Below are 20,831 nucleotides of genomic sequence, written 5' to 3'. Positions count from 1 at the left end.
ACCAAATAATCTCATCCCAGGGACACAAAGAATTAGAGAACAGAGAGAGCATTGCAGATAGGAGCTGATGGCAGACAGCCTGCCAGCCCTACAAGGCTTCACCAGAAATTGCTAAGTTAGTAAACAAACATGTTCTGGGTGAAATTCAACCATTCTCTGTGAACTTTCCAGGCGTCTTTAAATCTAGTTGGATTATGTTGAGGTTTGATGTGATTCACTTAGCGAATATTCTCTGAACTCCTGCTCTGTGCCAAGCCTTCTGTCCTGGGCAAGGACAAGGGAAATTACAGGATGAAAGTCTGACTTCAACAAGTCTGGGTAGCAGGCCAGCCAACAAGGTGACTGGCACAAAGAACGGGCTCTCCCCAGCACCATCTGGCTCCTCGTAGGGCTACTTTCTGGGTGAGCATCTCCCCACTGCAAGGACAAGATGACCAATGGAAATGTCTCTGTTTAATTTCTAATATATAAAAAATTATTGTTAAATGAAATATAAAATTTATATGTATTGATTATACACAGTGGATTTTGAAATATGCATACTTTATGGAATGGCTAAATTCAGTTAGTTAATAACTTTCATCACCCCACAGTGAGAATGTAATCTCTTGGTGGTTTTACAAGAATACATTATTATTAATTCTACGCACCATGTTATACAGTAGATTTCTTTGCAACATATTCTTCTTGACTGATATTTTATATTTTTTGACCAATATCTTCCCAAATACCCTCATCCAGTCTTTGAAAATTAATCTAGGTAATTTTGACATCTGTACAATAAATTCTATGTTCTGAGATCTGTTTATATTCTAATGATATAAACTAATTCAGCATATAATAAGAACTTTCTGTTGCTGTAACAAAATACCTGATATAATCAATTTAAAGGGAGGAAATTTTATTTTGACTCATGGTTTCAGTCTATGGTCAGTTGCTCCAGCTGCTTTGGACCTGTAGAAGCACAGTTCATCATGGTTGGAGCTGGTGGTGAAGGAGGCCCGCTCATTCCATGGCATCCAGAGAGGACAGAGAAGAGCAGGGTCTGAGATCTCCACACCCCCAGTAACCTGTCTTCTACTAGGCCCCGCCTCTTAAAGTTTCTATGACTTCCTAATATTACCTCTGGCTGAGGCATTCAACACATGGGCCTTTGGGAGTCATTCAAGATTCAGATGATAGCATTTAGTAAGCTCAGAGTAGTGACTATTATAGCTCAACCCCCTGCCAACAATTGTTAGGTTAAAAGGAAACATTCAAGCAGGGGCTATCTAATTTCTAAAATGTCATCAAAATCTGCTCTTTATTTTTCCCCAAAGAAACCTTTTTTTTTTTTTTTTTCAAGCAGCTCTCTGTTCCCTCCCTTCCCAACCACTTGAAATGAGAAATGAGAAACATCACTTGTGGCCACTTCTTGTCACTGAATCAGATACTTGCGGTCTTGGGGAAGGTGATTTATTTCCCTGTAAGAATGTCTAAACTCTCTCTCACATCCTCAACGGTTGAAAGCAGTGCTTCTCATACTTTTCTGAAAAAATGGGGAGAACAAAGCTGGCTGAGTGGCATGGAGGCCTCACTCCTGCTAGCTCTGGCCTGCGGAGGTCTCGGGGAGGCTCTCTCCTGCTTCCTGGAAAGGGCAGGTGAGCATCAGCAATTAGTAGGCAGAAATAGGCTGTGGTATGAGACAAAATCCCACGGCTGACTTACAACACAAGGAATTAGGAGAGTTACATTTCTAAAGGGTAGCCATGAATCCAGAGTGATGGAAAATAAATGAGGGAGACAAAGAACATTTTTATGGCCAAACTTTTAGAGACTGAAAACTAGAAATAATTTATAAAGGGTGATTAGAAATATGGTAAATGTTTAAATTTAAAAAAAACTCATTAGAGTAAAGGACACATTGCCAAGGACGATGGGATTCTGTGTTTGAAGTGAGGGGGGAATACTTTGAGGAAGTGTAATGCAATGTGTCTTTTACTGTAATACATTTTTAAAATTTAGACATTAACCACGTTTTACAGTCACACCTCCTGCAGCTCTCTATTTCAGGGGTGAGGGAGCTGGATCTGTAGAGACTGAATGCTTTGCGAGCAGTGCATAGGTGAATTCGGTCTGGATGTTATGGCTGAGAATGGGGGTAGAAGGGGGATGGCACTGTCTGTTGGAAAGAGTGGGCATCCTCCCAAATGCCTCTGTAATAACAATACCAACTTGTGGTTTCCATACTTACTGTCCCTTCCCTTTTCGGTGTTTGAATTGAATGCTTGTACTTTAATCTCACTTCCCAATATAACAGGGAATTTTGTTAAACATATGGCAATGAAATGTTTCAGCACATAGTCAAAAGCTGCTGTCAAATGCTGTTTGCAGTCACCAGCCAGCTGCCTTAGGTTTGACCTCTAAGGTTTATTTTAAGATAAAAAATTTCCCTCCCTTCACCCCCTCTAAACTCAATTAAAAAAATTTCCCTGGAACATGAGCAAAGGGAGGAATCATAACACTTATTGAATTCTTAGGATGCTGGTGATCATCAGATTTTTAATCTTTAACTTATAGACTGAACAGTTAAGCATGTTCTCAAACGTATAGCTTTTATAAACTAAGTACGTGAAATTTCATTGGCTTTTTAAAAAAGTTTAATTGATGAAAAATGTATCGAGGGATAGTTAAGTCAATATGAATTACTCCACATGTGCATTGTTGTGTGTTAATAACACCTAAAATCCACTCTTAGCAATAATATACGTCACTATTAACTGTAGTCACATTGTACAACGGATAATTTGAATCTATTCTTTCTGCCTGAGATTCTGTATCCCTTAACCAACATCCTTCCAACCTCTACTCCCTCCCCCATACTTCTGGTGCAACTACCAAGCTACCCTCTCCTGTAATTCACGGATCACTGACTCCAAATAAAAGTGCTTGGGTTGCTTCATTTAAAGTGACATCGACCAGGTTCATCTGTGTCATGACGGGATTTACTTTTTAAGTCTGATTCGTGTGATCCTTCGGATAGATTTACATTTTCTTCATCCATCCTGGACACCAACTTTGATCCTATGTTTTGGCAGTTGTGACTAATAATACCATAAATGGTGCGATGCAGCTTTTTCTTCAACATATTCTTTTTACTTCCTTTAGGTCTACACCCAATGATAGGATTGTTGGACTACAGGTTTGACAGTAAGGCTAGATTTTCAACTTGATTGGCTTGAGAGCCACCTAGAGGATTAGTGAAGCACACTTCTGGGTGTGTCTAGGTGGGTCATGGAGGCATGACTTTGGGGTCTATATCTATCCCTTTACACCTTCCTTGTTTTCTTGTCTTTTGGTACTGGGGATCGAACTTGGGAGGCAGGCACCGGAACCACTGAGCTAAATCCCCAGTCTCCACCCCTTCCTCTTTTATGCTCACCTATGCTCTGCTTCCTGGTCATGGCAGAAAGAATAACATTCCTCCCCCATGCCCTTCTGCCATAATGTACCTGCCTTGGAGCAAGCTGAGCATGAGCTAAACCTCTGACACTGTGCGCCAATTAAATCTTTTCTCCTTTAAGTGGCGTGTGTTGGATATTTTGTCCCAGTGATGGGGAAGGTAGTACAACAGGGTAGTTTAGTTTTGAAAACTTTGTGGAACCTCCATACTGGTTTCCATAATGGCTGTGCTTATTTACGCCGTAACAGTGAGGCTTCTCTTCTCACCAACGCTTTTTCACACTAGCCATTCTAACAGGTATGCGGTAATGACTCACTGCGGTTGTCATTTGCATTTCCCTGGTTAAAGTGTTGAATATTTATTTTCATACATGTGTTAACCATTTGCATGTCTTAAGAATGTCCCTATTCCTTTCCCTTTTTAAAAATCAGGAAGTTTTCTTGCCATTTACTTATATATTTTGGACATTAAGACCTTATCAGAAGGATGAAGTTCTCTCCATCCTATAGGCCAGTTGGGGCCACATGCCATGGCAGGCTTTGTTGAAAGCTCAAACAGGTTTGCCATCCAATGTTATAAGCTGTCTCTTCATCAATGACTTAAAGTTTATTTTCCTATGAATAAGTTGGACACAAGCAGCAACCCTGAAGTGCAGTCTGATAGGATCTGCTCCAACAAACTTACAAAGTTTCCCAAACTAGGAGAGGGGAGGTGTGGAGATTTACACAGGTAACCAGGATGAGAAGCTGGTCAACAGTGGGTCTCATCTCCAAAGGTAAGTGTCCCATCCTTAGGGATCCAGGGAAACAGAACTCCCTTATGTGAAAGGAAGAGAATATAGGGGAATCTGAAGGCAACAGAGGCAGGGTCTACAGAGCTATCTATATGGGAACAACATACTAGATTGCCACATAAATACTTCACAAAACAGTGGCAGGACAAGCAAAATAAGCAGTGATTTTATTCAGGAAAACCAAAGATATCCAAGAATTATTTACTTATTCTGGTTCGATCAGTTCTTCCAAGAGAAGAGAACCCTCAACTAGAAACGAGTTTTTTAAATTTGGAGGAAATAGTAAAGATAGAGAGTTTGGGATGCAAATTATTTTTTATATGATATTAGAGGCTATTTAAAATTGGACAAGTGTCTTAAAAATAATCCAAGGGATCTAGGAACAGTCAAGTTACTGATTTAGCTAAGAGATAATATTGCTAGACTACTCAGGTTAATAGCCCCAACTGATACTTCTCCCTAATGATTCAACTTCATACTTAGTAATTTTGGCCAGGGAATATTCAAGGATAAACTAAAAAAACTTTCCTTCAAAAAGTTATGTATTCCTCTCTGTTGGTCAGGCTAAGTTAATAAGTATTCCAGTTACTACTATATCTGCAGAAACACATTGTATAGTGTATTTCTCGTAATATTCTTGGGAAAGGGCTCCCATGGTGAAATGTATGAGTAACAGGTACTTGCTTTCTGAAGTTTCACAGGATGATAAGAGCTGGCAAAGTTCCCAAGAGAAAACCTGGAAGATTCCAGGGAGAGGATTAAGCACTAAAATTATTCTCTTTGGTTGGCTCCAGCAAATATCTTGTATTAAGAATCAGGGCATCAGCCTCCCTCAAAGACAGGGGTAAGTTGACTTTAAGTGACTTCTGTCCCAGGTGCTATGTTAGACCAGGTTTTCTCTCAGTGGAAAGCCCAAATTCCTGGCTTATCAGATCACTTTCATGTGGAAGACCCTATATACTAGTCTTATAGGGGAAAGCTAAGAATACTTAATTTCATCCATTTATTTCTCCCAGAAAGAGATGTGACTTTAGAATCATGCAGTGGCAGCCCCTAGTCAAATTTTGCCGATTTGAAATTTGGTCGGTAGAAGAGTTGCATTTACTTCAAGACAGGTGTGCTCTTCAGTTATTGGGAAAATATAGTTGGGCTTATGCAAGAGCAAAAATTATATAAAAAAAGATTTGATACATTGCCTAGAAGTATACAGTATTTAACACAAGTTAACATTTATAAGTTAAGACTTGCTATAAATAGGGCCAGGGATATAGCTCAGTGGCCCGCCTCAGAAGGGCCAGGTCCAGGGTTTGAAACCTTGGTAGCAAATAACAAAAGAACAAAAACAAGATAGACTTGCTGTAAGTATATACTGGCCCTCAGAGACTTAATATGAAGATACAGTCTTGAGTTAGTTTGATATTACAGAAGTTCAACAAAATATATTTTTCTATTTTAATCTGTTAGGACAGTAATTTGTCAGGTTTTCTCCAGGGCTAACCATCCTGTTAAACTGCAGAGAGCAAGTACCTATTTCCCCATATGTTTCTCCGTGCTAAGAACATTATGAGAAATGTCCTATAGAATGTACTCCTGCAGATAAATTGCTACTTATTTTCTAACTGTGGGATACTTATTAACTTAATATTCCTTCCTCTGTTGATCAGACTTTTTCAAGGAAAGTGTTTTACAGTTTACCCCTGAATTGAATAGCCCTTGGCCAAAATTACTCCAAGTTGAGTCCATTACACTTGAATTGTTCAGTGACCAAGTTAACCACCATCACCACTGCAATTGAAGACCATTTCTCCTGTCCTTTAGAAGTCTCGGCCTTGAGCAGAAAATGTTAACTCGTAGTCACAACTTCTGCATGCAGCACGATCCTTTCTCATCAAGCACCAGGCAGGCAAGCCTAGGAAGGACCTTCATCAAATTGAACTCGTGTCTCCCACTGGAAGGCAGTCCCTCTGGATTGCTGAGTATTTTCAGCACAATACAAAGGTAAGAATCCCAGTTCTAGAGTTATATCCAGGTTCAAATGGTAGCAAAACTCTGTTGACCAAGTGCTATTAGATGAATTATTTGGCCTTTACTTCAGATTCTAGACATTGGGAATGAACATCTGACATTTCATCGTCAATGAGATTCAAGTACATTAGCAACAGGCACCAGGTGTAGTTGCTATCAAATGAAATGTAGATAGTATCTCTGTGAGTTGAATAACATCTGGTATTCATTCCCTGCTTAAAAACAGTTTGAAGTGAGGTTGGCTTTATTACAAAGCAGCCATTAGATCTGAGAGTAACATTTGTTATTTCATAATCTGAAACAATCTAGAAGATGATAGAAATATCTTCCTTGCAGAGCAAGAAATAGGGAAACCATTTTTACTCAAGATTAGTTTTCAGGACATCATCATGGGAGCACCCAGTTCCCCAGCAGCAGTTACTAGAAAGTTCTTTGAACAGTACATTTCCCTTAAGAAGTCAGTGGTTGTATCTTGTACTCTCCCACCAATCTTGGTAACCACTAACCTAGACCACTTGTCAGTTCTGGCTTAAAACTTGGCCTTCTCTGATCAAGTCACCTTTAGGTGACTAGGGAAGATTGATGTCTCCTTTCAATCACTAATCTAGATACTGTTTTTCAAAATTTGATGCTCTGATTAGTAGGATCTTCCTCATGCAGGAAGTGGTTATAAATCCAAGTTTAAGGGTAAGTGCAGAGCTATTGAATCCAGCTAGGGGATACAGCCCTCCCTTGCTCCTGAGGCATCTTGCAGTTAAGAAACTGATGGTCTAGAAAGTCTAGACTCTTTCTACTCACGTGTAGATTTACAGGGGTTATCTGAAGGGTCCTCAGAACCTTGGAGGAGGATCGTGGTTCCCTTGCTATATGCTATTTCTACAACTAACTGTTTGGTTGCTCTCATCTCATGGAAGTTTTATTCTAACCCCATTTCTCTTGAATTTAGGAAGCCTGTTGAGTCCGAGATACCTAGCTCTTGTATGTAATGCTTGAATTGTCAACCATCAAGTTATCCCAGTATGTGTATTTTTTCCCTACTCAGGAGTAGAAAATACCGACATACTTGTACCATCTCCACGTGGAAAGATGAGGTGCCAATATCTGATCAGCTAATTCTATCTCCAAATAAAAAGCTTGGCACATGCTGGGATTACAGTCTAGTTTTATTGACACATTTGGTCTGAGCACCTCACTTCTGTCTCCTGATAGCCAAGTAGGATACTAACAAGACTCCAATGATGAAGGTGCCTGCAAATCCTGCCACCCACAGAGCTTGGGGATCCACGGGACCACCTGGAATATGGAAAGGTAGATTAGAAGATGCTGGGACCAACCAAGTGAGTCTGTGTCAAAGACTGGTAAGTTTTCAATAGGAAGATGTTATTTTTTGAAAAAAAAAATACAGTGAGGAATAGGAATGGGGACAGGAAATAGCTTTGATTTGATTGGCCGGTCAGGTGAGGTATCTTATACTCACCTGTAGTTTTATGGGTTTTTTCTGAAGGGTCTTCAGTATCCTGGAGTAGAATCATGGGGCCCTTGCTAGAAATGCTGGCAGTACTATTCTGAAAATACAGGCCAGATTTTCTTTTTCCTGCAGGAGAGATAATAGCTAGTCATTTGTTAAAATTTTATTTTTGCACCCATAGGGCTAAGGGTAGGGATTGTTGTGATATAAGGCCAAGTCTCTTAATACATAGATTTCTTTGAAGTGTAGGACAGAACACTATTAGTGTGTTAATACGATTTGTGTTTTAATACCTCAGTGTCACTAGAATTTGGTCATAGATATTAGAAACAACCCTTAAACTACCACCCTTTCCTTGTAAGGGATGCGTTGACCACTGTGTTTATAACTCAGTTACTTTTGCATCACAGGGAAGGCATCTGTTAAGACAGGAAGGGACAACAGATCTGTTTTAGTTCTACTTTTCAGTTGTAAGATCTTGAGAAAGTCTAATATGGTTTAGTCCTTTAGAAACTAATGGTACTATATAGGATTGGGGCAGGAGAAATACTCCTTGTAATGCCTTGTAGAAACAGTTTCTATATGAGTGTTTTGCACTGGGAAGGACCTAAAGTCACAGAGGTCATGAATTCAACCCAGGGATGAGACAGTTAACAGTGGACCATCTATACTGTGGAAAAACTAGGCCTGACCAGCCAGAGCATATATCCTAGGTCTATAGTCACACCCCACTGCGAGGACTTTGAGTCATGTTGCAGACTGCTTTCAGGTGTGTCTAGACTAGTCAGTGATTCTGTTAAAGTGACTTAGATGGGCAGGGCAAGATGGAGCACACTTGTAATTCTAGTACTCTGGGATGCTAAGGAGGTAAGATTGCAAGTTCAAGCCCACCACAGGCAACTTCAGGGAGACCTTGTCTCAACATATTCAAATAAGGACTATGGATGTAGCTCAGTGCTAAGGCCCTTTGTTCAATTCTCAGGACTGTGTGTGTGGGTGGGGTGCAGGGTGAGAGGACTGAGTTAAACTTATGCCTGGACTGGTTTGGCCTCTGGTTTAATCAGTTTATATGGGAAAAAGCCAAGGTTAGATCATCTGAGTGTTTATAGCTTACATTTTTAAAAGACCTGTGTTTCTAGGAATCCATTCTCAACTCTTAATACATTGTAAGCACTGAGATATTTTAATGAGATTGATACTCAGTTTGAGTCACTTGTCCAGAGGCTGAGAAATAAGTGGGCTCAAGGTTCGTGTGGGTGTGGCCACTAGGATAGGCAGCTGGGACACTCACGGTTGGCAGGAGGACAGGTGACCGTGCAGGATAGCATCCCTGCAGGCTGGCAGACAGATGCACTGCAGTGCAGAAACACCTGGGAGCAAAGAGAACTGAGGTCGTTGTACAGTACCACCTGCCACCCTTTTCCAGCCTGCTTGGTCTCCCCAGGAAGCTGACATAGCTATCAGGAGCTATCGGGAATCTTGATAGTACTAGAGTCTAGATGGCAGATGGCACTCGTGCTCTTGGTTCCAAGGTCTCTGCACTGAGGCAGTACCATCAGCCAGCATTAAAGGGCCCCTGGATATGGGGGGCGGTGGAGGGGTCGAAGGGAAGGCAAGGGAATGGGAGAAATATCAAGACCTATCACGTACAGGTACAAATTTTCAATGAATGTGACCCTAAAATATACCTAAATGTACTGATAAAACTTGAACTTAAATTTTCATCTTGAAAAAAAAGGGGGGTCCTGGGCTGAGATGCGGTAAGTTGGGGAAGTAGGCCTAAGTGAGGGTGGTCCAGAGTCTAGCTAAGGGGCACGGGGCAGAGGCATCCTACCTGTCCACTCAGAGCCTGCTTTGCCCTTGAGGAGTCCACAAAGCCGAAGGTAGAGAAACTGAAGCGCTGGTGGTATGAGGGAAATGGCAGGGACCTCTCAACAGCGATCCTCTGAGTCTGGTAATTGTCTCCAGTGTAGGGGCAGCTAAGCCAAGAGACCTGAGTCAGGCGGTGCTTCTTGGAAGGACTTGTACATATGTACAATAACTACTTACCCTTCCACCAGAATGGGCCACTGTGGCTGGTGCAGCGGGCTGGGGCTGGTTGTAGCCCAGCACTGCTGCAGGAGGAGCCCCAGATTAGGGTCTGTCCTGTGAAGGATAGAGACATCCACATAGACCGGATCCCGAAGGAACTTCACTACTGGGTAGTCAGCAGCTGCATAGTAGGAGCCATAGTTTTCATCTGCACAAAACCAAGGTAGTGAGAGCAGTAAGTAAATGTAGTGCTAAAAACTTCAAGTCACTTGTGACCACCTCTCATCCCCTAGACACCTGTCCACATGTCCTGTGACCAACTTAAGTGTCTTCACGCCCAGAAACATGAGGATTTCGACTATAGTCCAGGTGCCTCAGACAAGGTCTTACCTTTGGCAATCTGAAGTTCTAGAGCAAGGGGTCCAGGCTGGGTCTTGGGAAGTGGTGGTGAAAGGGTCAACACCTGGACATGAACTGGGACTGTGTTACTGTTTAATGAATAGCTGCAGCTGACTTGAAGCCTGTGGGAAAGACAGTTTCAGCTTGCTAGCTTGTATGGGCTGGCCACACATGCATTGATTTTACCTCCTGAGCAGCATTAAGTGATGAACCTGGTCCCTGGCCTTGTGGAAGTTGTATTTTAGTCAGACCAATATATAAATCAGAACAACACAAGCTAAGAGATAAAAACCACTTAATAAGCATAGTACCATGAGAAACAGCTGCCTCCCAGAGAGAAGGTCAGGGAACATCTTACAGGTGACTAACAGGAAGAGAATGGTAGGGATCATATAGAGGTACAGGGGGGACCTAGAACAAAGTACTTGGTGACAAGGAGCCTGAAGCCCTTTGAAGTACCATAAAAGAGGAAGCAGCCTGGGGTTGGGAAACAGTCAGCTGGGACAATGTCAAAGTCAGGCTGCAGAGGGACACATGAGCTGTCTCACCATGGACCTGAAGGTTATAGTCCTATTGGAAACTTCTTTAGTGATATAAAGGCAAGGAAAAAATTAAGTGTGAGATCTGGCCACAGTAAGGTCTCAAGTCTCAGAGGGAGTTTTTTTTTTTTTTTTTACTACAGCTCCAACAATAGTGATAGAAGACAAGGCCAAAATGGGCCACTGAAAACCCAGTTAGGTGGAAGAGCAGAAGTCCAGGTAGGAGTGAGACAGATCGAGCTGGTGGCAGCTATAGACTCAAGTTGAGGTCAGCAATGAAATGGGGCCATTCCGGTCTTGCAGAATTAGGTTAATTAGACCTTACCTGAAGATGTTGTCACGAGTGATAGAGCCATGATCCCCAGTTCTCACATCCCTTTTGGCAATTAACTCATTTTCATACACTGTCTGGTCTCCCGTGACCTGTGGGAGTGGGGGGAAGAGAAGTCCATCATTCCTGCTAGCCAGATGCCACCTCCCCGAATTTGCTTTGACCTGGATCTCAGGGACACTATCGTGTCAGACATTTCCTGACCACCAAGCACAGGAAAGAGCAAGCTCAGTGGTGAACCTAGGAATTACTGCTTTGCCTTACTGTGAAGGAAGGAATGGGCAAGAGCTTGGGGTGCTGGGTGAAAGCAGTTTGCAACCCTCCCAGTTTCCCACAGTGCAGGGTAAAGAACCCGTTTCCTATTTTTTTCTTCTAAATTGGGACAAAGTGGCAACTGAATCACATCCACAGTGGCCTCTGCTGGATGCACAGGACACGTTTCTCACTGCCGAGTTGTTCTTTTGCCCTAAAGAATGCCCTACGTACCACAAAGTTGTCAGGACCACCCTCCCTTGCCCCTCTCTCTGGGATCTTCCCTCCTGACCTCCAGAGCCAGACACACAGTTCAAAGGCAGCCCCATCCCGCTCACCCAGCTTGTGGTCCCACAGGAAGTAAATGGAAACCGGAACAGGACAAAGGTACGGGTTACCATCACGGGCTCACACCCACTGTCATTCCCAAAGACCAGGCGCACAGATTCCAAGTGCAGTGGGGGAGAGGCTGCATCCCGGGATACAGCGATGGAGAAGTGGCCATCCTGGGTACAATGTGAGGTCACTGCAACACCCGAGAACAAGGAAGGCAAATCATCACTCCCCTGACTGGGTCAGTGGACAGAAGTCCAATCACTTAGTTGCTCTGACTCCCTCTACCCATAGTTATGAGCAGGGAGGGGGTCATTCTCCTTGGTCCTCAGACCCAGGACCCTTCTTCCACCCGCTGTGTAACCCAAGGCAGAGGATTAACTTCCTTTCTTCAGACTCCTTTGTAGGGCAGGGATATTAGCAGATTTTAGAGTGTAGCATATAATTGCTTAAGGGGGACTTTATATTAGAAAGTCTTACAGGATTCAGGACCTATGCAAAATGAGTGTCTTGGAATCGAGTTCTAAACAACTGCACACTATCACCCACTAAAGTTGCTATTCTGGATGGGAGGGAGAAATTTTTCATCACTTAGATGGTGACTGGCAAACAGACTGAAGTTTTTCGAGATCACCGAGTTTGTTGGTCTGCTTTGGGCTCAGTGTGGCAGAGTAGACAATGGGAGGCTGTACAAAGCTCCATTCCTTAGAGTTGAAAGAGTCTAGGAGACACTGCTCATACGTGAGGCTCCAGTTGCTTCATGTTTGCCTTCTGAGCAAGTCGATCCCCTTTCCCCTGGGTTTTCCAGGTAATAACTGGGGATTTTCCTTAGCTGGCTCAGACAACGCACCTGTGTTTCCGTAGTAACAGGAAGCGGCTTCTCCCACAGGGCTGAAGCAGCAGCCCAACCCTTCACAGTCTCCTTGAGAAGCTGGAGAAGGCATGCATGGTAATCTGTCCTCCACAGGCATGGAACTGCACAGGTCAGCACCCGGAGCATCTTGAGCTGGATGTGGAGAAGGAAGAGTAGCTCAAGCCAGGAAGCAGAAGGCCGTTTTGTTACAAGGCCTCAATACTGAATGCCCGGACAGACATTTGCAGGAGGTCTGCTCACAGTCCATGGTGGGGGTTAAATCTTAGAGAGGAGGCTAGGTAAACATCAAGTCACTTTGTAAAGGGGCTCCTGAAGTGTGTTCTTTCTGAGGGCAGGGATACCCAGGAGAACCCTTCTTAAGCTTTAGCATGGACCCCAGTTACCTTCAGATAACTTAGATACCTTCATTACGATATGCAGGTCTGGGATGGGGTGACGTGTGACTTCCATTTTATCAGCATCACTCATCCAGACAGTTTTGAGTAGAGAAGGGAAATGAATTCCAGGTTCAAACCTGCTCCCACCGGGAGATTGGCTCATAGATGTGGCATAGGTATTATTCTCCCTGCTAATTCCCCAGGTAGTGGGTTAAATAGCCCCAGCTGGGAGGCAGGAGACTTGTATCCTAGTCCAGGAGGCCAAGCTGGCTTCTCTTGGATGTTGGTACTGTCTCCTTGCTAGCTCAGCTGCCTTTTTGTCCTTCCCAGTGGTGAGGGCTCCTAGTCCTGGGCTAACTCTTGTTAGAACTCCAGCCCCATGGAATGAGTGGCTATAACAGGCTTACTGCAATGGCCAGTGCGAGTCATAATGCACCTGGGAGTGATTAGGAGGAAACAAGCAGAGCCACGCTGCCCCTCCCACTGCTCAGGAGAAGTTGGGAGAACCACTCTTTTTTCTCTGCAGAAGGAGCAGGAGGCCCGAAGTTCCCTCCAAAGCAGCCACACTCATCCAGAGCCCAAAGTCTCCAGCTGTTACCTGGAAGATTCGCAGGACACTTGAGTAGCCTCTTCTTCATGAGCACCGTGTGTCCAGCTGCGTCTGCCTCCTCCACCCCGATCAGCAGGACATAGTGAAAGCCCTGGAAAGAGAACCCCAGAGAGTCAGCCTGGCTGGTAGGAGGATACTGTTGTTGCTGACAACTGAGTCCTACTTACCCACTCCTTGACATAGCAGCCACTGTAGTTGGCTTCCAATATCACCGAGCCCCCAGGGTCCTCCGTCACCCACATGCCACACTCAGAGTTGTTCAGCCTGTGTGGCAGCCCTTGGTGGTCTGCAGGGAGAGAAGATCAAAAGCACCAGTGGTCAATCATCCTGGTTACCAGTGTGGAGAACAGATAACTCGCCAAGCCATGAAACCCCTGAAACTGTCAATAAGGGGAACTTGATGGCAGCGAGCTTCCGAGGTGGTTCTATTTCAATCTGCTCTGCAGTCCAGAGCCACAGAGCTGCTTACAGGAAGGAAACATCACGGTAGAAAGCGGGACAGCAGCTCTTCGCAGCAGAGGTCTTTGCTAAGCCGGCAATGGTCAAACCTACCCCAAACGATGAACACAGGCATCTTTCCGTCCTGGTGGAGATGGTTGGTGATGAACTGGAAACTCTGCTTCCCACAATGGAGCACTCCGGGCTCACTTGGAGCCCCCAGCGTATGGTAACTACTCAGGGCAAATGTCAGGGAGAAACAGAGCAAGATGCGCTGCATGAGCCACATTGTGCCCTAAGGAGCCCTGGCCAGCTGCGAGTCTCCCTCCTCTTCTCCCAGGAGCCAGTCTTCCGCAGCACCAGATATTCATATATACAGAGAGCAGGGTTGGTTTCAGGTGTGCACCTTTAACAAGTGCAGGCAAAGCGCCTTTGGAAAGGGCAGTTTTTCCAGCCTCTTCCACTTTCAGGGCCTAGGCTGCAGCTGCATCACATTAACTAGCACAATCCAGGGTGTCTTCAGAGCCCAGAAGAAAAGCAGTTTCTCGTGGGTAACCAGGCCTTTCTCAGGTTCACTTGTGTGGCGCCAAGTTTCTGACTTCGGACCTCCTAGAAATGGACATATATGGGTGCGGGTCCCAGCTCTGCCATCTGCATCGATGAGATTCCGGTAAGTCACTACATCTCAGAATCTTTGTTTTCTCTTTGGTACAAAGGGAATAATATTTCCTGGCAGCAGTGTTCTCGAGGGTCAAGTGGCAGATTCTATATCCAGTGCCCAGCATAGCACTGGGCCAGACAAGGGCGCAGCCAACATTGTTGGGTGAGAGTTGGTGTCTTTTTTCTTCTTCTAAGATTTCATGAGTAGTCACTGAACATTTGGTTTCTGACTTGAAAACTCAGAAAAATTTAAACCTGATTCCTAAGAAAAAATTAACTGCATTGACTTCTCCTGGTTCCAAGAGTCTTGGGACAGAAATCTCTTCTTGACAAATTCCGGAGTATTAATTGCCACAATGGTCCTACCAGGAAAGAGGGGGAATGTGGATGGGTCTCCCATTCCCCAAACCAGCTTTGCTTCTTGCACCTACTTAAACAGTGTTTTCTGGTATTTGGGGCATTTTCAATGAAGACACTGAGGTTTCTCATTTGTTCACTTTGCACATTTTTGTCCTCTTTGTGGTAAAACTCAAGGTATTTGCTTTCGTCCCTTTTTAGCTCAGTGTCTGACCAGGCTGCTGAGAATTCCTGAGAGGTTTAGGGATAAGTAGAGGTGAGGCTAGAATCTGGAAATTGGCTTCCATGGTTTCTTACCAATGTTCCCAAATGGTCATCTAACTGTATTTACTCTGACATTTATCATCTGAAGTCTTCCTGAGTTGACTGAAAATCTCAGCTAAAGCCCTGAGATTGTGCAACCAGGGATCTCTGATTCTGTTTAATGAAAGAAAACACGTAGATGTGTTTTCCAGGCAAATCGGGTGACTGCTTTAACCATGTGGTGACAAACAAACCTGAGAGAATGTGGACTCTGTGCCCTCACAGGTCAGAATTGGCTTTCTGATGACCACTGCCTGAATTAGGTACATACAATGAAGGTGGGGAAGTCAGATCCCACTCGTTTGGCCCCTGGATTAATCACATTGAATTGTAACATCTTCCTTACTCAGTTTCCCTACTAGAAGCCCTTGAGGACAGACACTATGTTTTACTTGTCCTTTTGCCCCGAGTGCAGAGTGAATCAACTTTTGTTAGTGCCTGGTCCTGTGGCCATACCCCTTGAATGTATAGTTTCCAAACCTCACTGATCTGGAGTCTTTCTTTCACGGTGAGCTCAAACTCACAGCCCTTAGGTATTTTTCCTTTAAATATACATGTAATTGTATGGATAAGAATGAATATGAGGAGTAGACTTCTACAAGATGTCTTAGGCGTTAAAAGTTCAGTTTCTTAACTAGACTTACTAATGCTGCTTTATAAAGTAGTGAAAAAAAAATCAAGGACTGTGGTCATTTTGCCAGTACTTGGAGGCATATGATGGTTAAATGGTAATTGTTGTCACAACTGTAGTGGACCCTTGATTTAACTAGATTGGTTCTTGAGGGCTTGTTGCAGCTAAGTCAGTACAGCTGAGATCTGGATGTTTACCTGGGTGCACACTATAGACAACAAGAGGTGGGTGAATCAACTTAACCCAAGTTGTTCATATTCAGGCCAGTTGAAACTTGAAGATCCACTGTAGCAGGTTGTTGGGAGATAGCGTGTGTACAGTGCTTTCCACCATGCTTGTTGCATAATAATCACTCACTACATTGTCACTCTCAACAAGACCTGCCTAGGAGATAAAGGTGTGATTTGAGTCTAGGGAAAACAGGTGCCAAGCACCACACTCACTGGATCAGTGGGGAGTGCGAGGAGCAGCCTGGTCTCGAGGTTCTGTGATGACAGGGCTGTGGGGAAGACTGGCCAGCATGACGCCAATCACCTGGCTGCTGCAGAAGGTCAAAGGTGAGTCCTTAGTTAATGCCACCAGGTTAGGATTTGGTGACTTTATGTTCATTGCTGTGCCACATCTTTCAAGGGTGTGGTTATTTTACTCCGCTACTCCAATTCAGAATAAGAAAATGCAGTGACACCGTGTGGGCATTCCCAAGCTTGGCAGATCGTGTCCTTCCTATTATTACCTCAACTCTGTCTTCTGAATTTGGAAGGGTGAGCGCTAGTCTTTATCTTGTATCAGAATCACCTGGCCATTTACAACTCAGTGCCGTTATAAACAGATTCGGAAGCTCCACAACTTGTAGAGATTTACCCAAAACCAGTAATCACTGCCAAAATCACTGGATACATTTTACAGGCAGGTTTATCATATCCATTGTCACCTACCAGAGTACTTGGAAATTCCACGTAGAAGGCTACATTGCCCCTGCTTCACCCACTGATCCAACCACTCAGGACCCCTTTGAGAGGAGAGAACAAAAGCAGCCTGTGGCACTGGGGAGAAGACAATAGGTCTCCAAAAATCATGTTTAATCTGGGCACGTTCATTTTGGAACATTTCCATTTAAACTACCGAACAAGGATGTACCAAAACTAACTTTATGGGGGTCTCCTTTAGTGAAATCACTCTAGTGAGTGATTGTGGTTCAGTAGTACCAGAACTGTGACAGAGTGCTTTCCTGCCTGTGGGTTGAAGGCTCCTTGGGCTGCGAATTTACAGTGGTTGCCCTGCTGTCACTGGAGCAGCATTCCCTAACTGGAAGAGGAGGTTCCAGGCGAGCTAGGCCCCAGGAATCGCCCTTAAAGTGTGAAAAAGCAATAATTAAAATTATCTCCAAACATGGAGGATCAATTAGATCATTCTGCGTGCTAATCAGTAATTAAGGAGCAAGGCAGGAACAGCCAGCTGATCTCGGCATGTGGTAGAAATCAGGGCCCTTCTCTTCTGCAGGAAGATGCCAAACTCGATATGCTATGAGTACTTTCATGGTTTTTCTCTGCAAGAAGCAAGAATGAAAAGTAATCTTGAGTTTCTTGTGAGATGATGGGTTCTATCATGAGTCTCTCCTTTCAATTCTTCTCTCTCTCCCAGGGCCACAAAACTCACTCTCAGGCGCTACTGTGTTATTTACATGCCACTTGCTCCATTTTGTCCTCTTTTTTCTTTTTTTTTTTCTGTCCTCTGATCTTTCCTCTTTTCCTTTGCCCAAGGTCTATTATGATGGAAATCATCCTTTCTTATCATAGGTAGGATGGGGCCCAGCTGAATAGTTGTTTGGACTTTCTGAGGAATTTCAGCAGTATTTAGTGACCACCCCCCCATGGAAGGAGCAATAAAAGATTTTGTAAGAGGGGAGTAAGTTGCTGAAGAAAGGGCTAAAATTAAGCTTTGGTCAGGGGTCTAATGATAAGAGTCCTCTGGCCTCTACAGAACATCTCTGTTCTCATGCACACACATGCTCCACCCCTGCTTATGTGTATCTACTTAAGGGCAGATCTTTCTCTTTGCTGTCTGCACTGTGTGGGTAAACATGTGGTCTTTGCTGGTGACAATAAGTTCTAGGCACCATAAACCGGTAGGGTCCTTCTTAAAATCACTTTACTGTCATCAAAGCATACAATTGTTGTAGCTTCTAATTCTGACTTTCAAAATACTAATAGGATGCAGAAACCCCTAACTGTAGTGATTTCAAGCAACTCGTTTTATAGCTTGTTGAATATGGTAAGGGGTAGAGTGCCCCCTGCCTACTTATGATTATTTCCAGCCTGTGTAAATTACTCCTCCATCCTAGAGCAAGAAATGTAGGCAGGAGGACCAAAATTAATGGCCAGATTGATTGCAAGCTGGACAGGCCTGGGATTAGCAGGTGCCAACTGCGGCATTCATTGGCCTTTTACTTGGAGGTGAATAGTAACAGCTACTTTTGTATATGTAACACAAAGAATAGGGGACACCAGGGAAATATCCTTCTTTATCATGTGGCCAAAATGATACAAAACAAATCTTCCCATGCAGGTTTGATTTGAGCATGAAGGAAGGTCACTGCCCTGATTAGAAAGACCATTAATAGAACAGAGGACAACATGTAGATACGCTGTGTAAAATGGCAAATGCCAACATGCGCTGAGTGTCTGCTGAATTATTTTTTGTGTTTCAGTGTAATAGGGCTTGACTAACAAAGTACCACGGGCTGGGTGGCTCAAACCAGTGGAAACGCATGGTTTCACAGCTGTGGATGTGGGAAGTTTGAGTTGAAGATGTGAGTGTGGCACGCTCACTGAGGAGCACGTGGGGAGAACCCTGCCTTGTCCTGTGTTCCTTGGTGTGTAGATGGATCCGTCCTTTTAATCTTCTGCTTCACACATTGCAATCCCTACCCATGCATCTTCCCATCTTCCCTCTGTGAGCATGTGTGCTTGTATGTTCAGATTTCCTTCATTAGAAGGACAGTGGTCATGGAGATGAAGGCCTACCCAAATGAGTCCATTTGTACTTGATTACTTTATAAAGATCCTATTTTCAAATAAGGCCACATTTTTGGATACTGAGATCCAGAAACTCAACTTATCTTCATGTGTGTATGTTGAGGGGGCACAATTCATCCTATCACATGTCAGAGACTCTTGTAAGCTAATAATCTTTGTTTGGATTCGACATTTTTAAAAAGGCTGAATTTCCTTGTGAAAATAGTTATATTTCCTTGTAAAAATTCCCAACCTGGCCTTGATTCAACTGAAGAGATTTTGTAATTTGTTTTCATTTAGAGGAAAAGGCTCAGTTGTGTACCTTGTGGCTGAACAGGTTGGTACTAAATGCTGTTAGAGTTTAGTGAGTGGGAAGATACAGTGAGCTAGGGTAATTCAAGGGTTAAGGACGTAGGAAGAAAAAGATGACTATTCTGATGCAATTGCTCTCAGCTAACAGTAGTAAAACAGATAATTAATACACCAAGGCTGATGTGTCTGATGGCATCTTGTAGAATGACCCTTATATCCTACCCTGAATTGATGGTAACATATATGTGGCTTTGCTTTTCCGAGCATGTAATTTTATATCCATGATTCCTTCATTGTGGGAGGCCCACAACCTCATCTTTCTGGACCCAGTTCCTGACTTTCCTTTGGTACACAGGTTCTGGAAATGTTCCTGGACCATCAGTAACATCGTCATTATCTGAGGAAATGCAGATTTGGGACCTCACTCCAGGACTATTTAGTTGGAAACTGTGAGGACGGAGCACAGTACTTTAGTTGCAGGACCTTCCAGAGGACCCTGATCCTACTCTAGCTGGAGCCACTGCCACCCAATAGCTGTCCAGGGCTCCTGTCTGGAGAGCCTCCTCGTCCCCAGCTGGAGGTCACTCCTTCTCAGTCTGAATTTCTAGTTCTCTACCTGTGCTCTGCTTGTGGGAAGCTAATAGTCAGACCCCATTTCCATTTCTGGACTGTAAGGAATTTGAAGGTGGGTCACAATCACCTTTGTATTGCCCAGATGATTTTGTCCCAGACAGAGAGTACTTGTTGGATGACAGAACTCTGGATATGTTTCCTTTTAAAATTACTCTTGAAAGGTTCATTAAAAAAACAAAACAAACAAACTAACTTTGTTACTGTGCATGTGTCTTCAGCCCTTCCGTAAGGGTTTCCTGCTCTTCAATTAGAGCAGAAAAGTCTGCCTGATTCTGTCACAGATACATGTACACACATGGAGCCCCTGTAAACCTTGCTGACAGGTTTTTCCGTTTTAGACAATCTCTTGAGAAGTGTTAGCTCTCAGTGACTCACCCCATGGAGTCTGCCGGGGCACATTCTCCATGTAGTGATAACAACACATCAGTATGTCAAATACTGGGCTGTTCTCAGTGCCTACGCTCTAGGTTCTTCCACTTGACAGCTCTTCTTTAATGGTCTACATCCGTGATTTAGAGGGAGCCGTTTTTGCAAGGCCTATGCATACTTGCTCCCCCTCTGTATTTGTGTTGACCTCAGAGTGTTAGCTTACTGCTACCGTGACAAAATGCAGCTTGGAGGAAAGATTTATTTTGGCTCATGTTTTCAGAAGTCTGAGTCCATAACTGTGTGGCCCTGTTGCTTTGGGCTTATGGTGAAGCAGAGGAATATGGCAGGGAGCGTGTGGTGGGGCAAATCTTCTTCCCTCCTAGAACCAGGGAGCAAAGAAGGAGAAGAAATGGCGAGGATCTCAGTAGCCCTCTCAAGGACCCTCCTTCAATGGCCTGTGGTCCTATAAATTGTACCCCCTTTTGGGATCCACGCCATAGCAGTCAGCATGCAAATGAAACATCCTGTTGTTTTCAGGATAAGGTCCAGTCTCCTTGGCACGGCCACCTGAGTCCTCTGCCATCAAGCTACTTTCTGTGCACCCTACATAGACTCTCTCCTCCCAACGTCTAGTCTAAGA

The 20,831-nt window shown here is 43.9% G+C and overlaps 1 protein-coding gene across 1 annotated transcript; it reads right to left on the bottom strand.

The window, feature by feature from the left end:
- Positions 1-7,409: 7,409 nt before the first annotated feature.
- Positions 7,410-14,276, bottom strand: Zp4 (zona pellucida glycoprotein 4). Its single transcript, XM_010621998.1, has 12 exons — positions 14,027-14,276; positions 13,642-13,760; positions 13,463-13,565; positions 12,464-12,619; positions 11,619-11,806; positions 11,023-11,120; positions 10,150-10,280; positions 9,778-9,967; positions 9,563-9,707; positions 9,020-9,098; positions 7,738-7,854; positions 7,410-7,553 (listed from the first exon to the last, which is right to left on the bottom strand). Exons 1-12 carry the CDS (start codon positions 14,199-14,201, stop codon positions 7,450-7,452), a joined length of 1,605 nt encoding a protein of 534 aa, XP_010620300.1. The 5' UTR covers positions 14,202-14,276; the 3' UTR covers positions 7,410-7,449.
- Positions 14,277-20,831: the final 6,555 nt, after the last annotated feature.

Source organism: Fukomys damarensis, unplaced genomic scaffold, assembly GCF_012274545.1.
Source record: "Fukomys damarensis isolate Sample0158 unplaced genomic scaffold, DMR_v1.0_HiC HiC_scaffold_10, whole genome shotgun sequence".
In the NCBI taxonomy this organism is placed as follows: Eukaryota; Metazoa; Chordata; class Mammalia; order Rodentia; family Bathyergidae; genus Fukomys; species Fukomys damarensis.
Note: the sequence above shows the minus strand (reverse complement) of the source record. Positions and strands in the feature narration are given on the sequence as shown.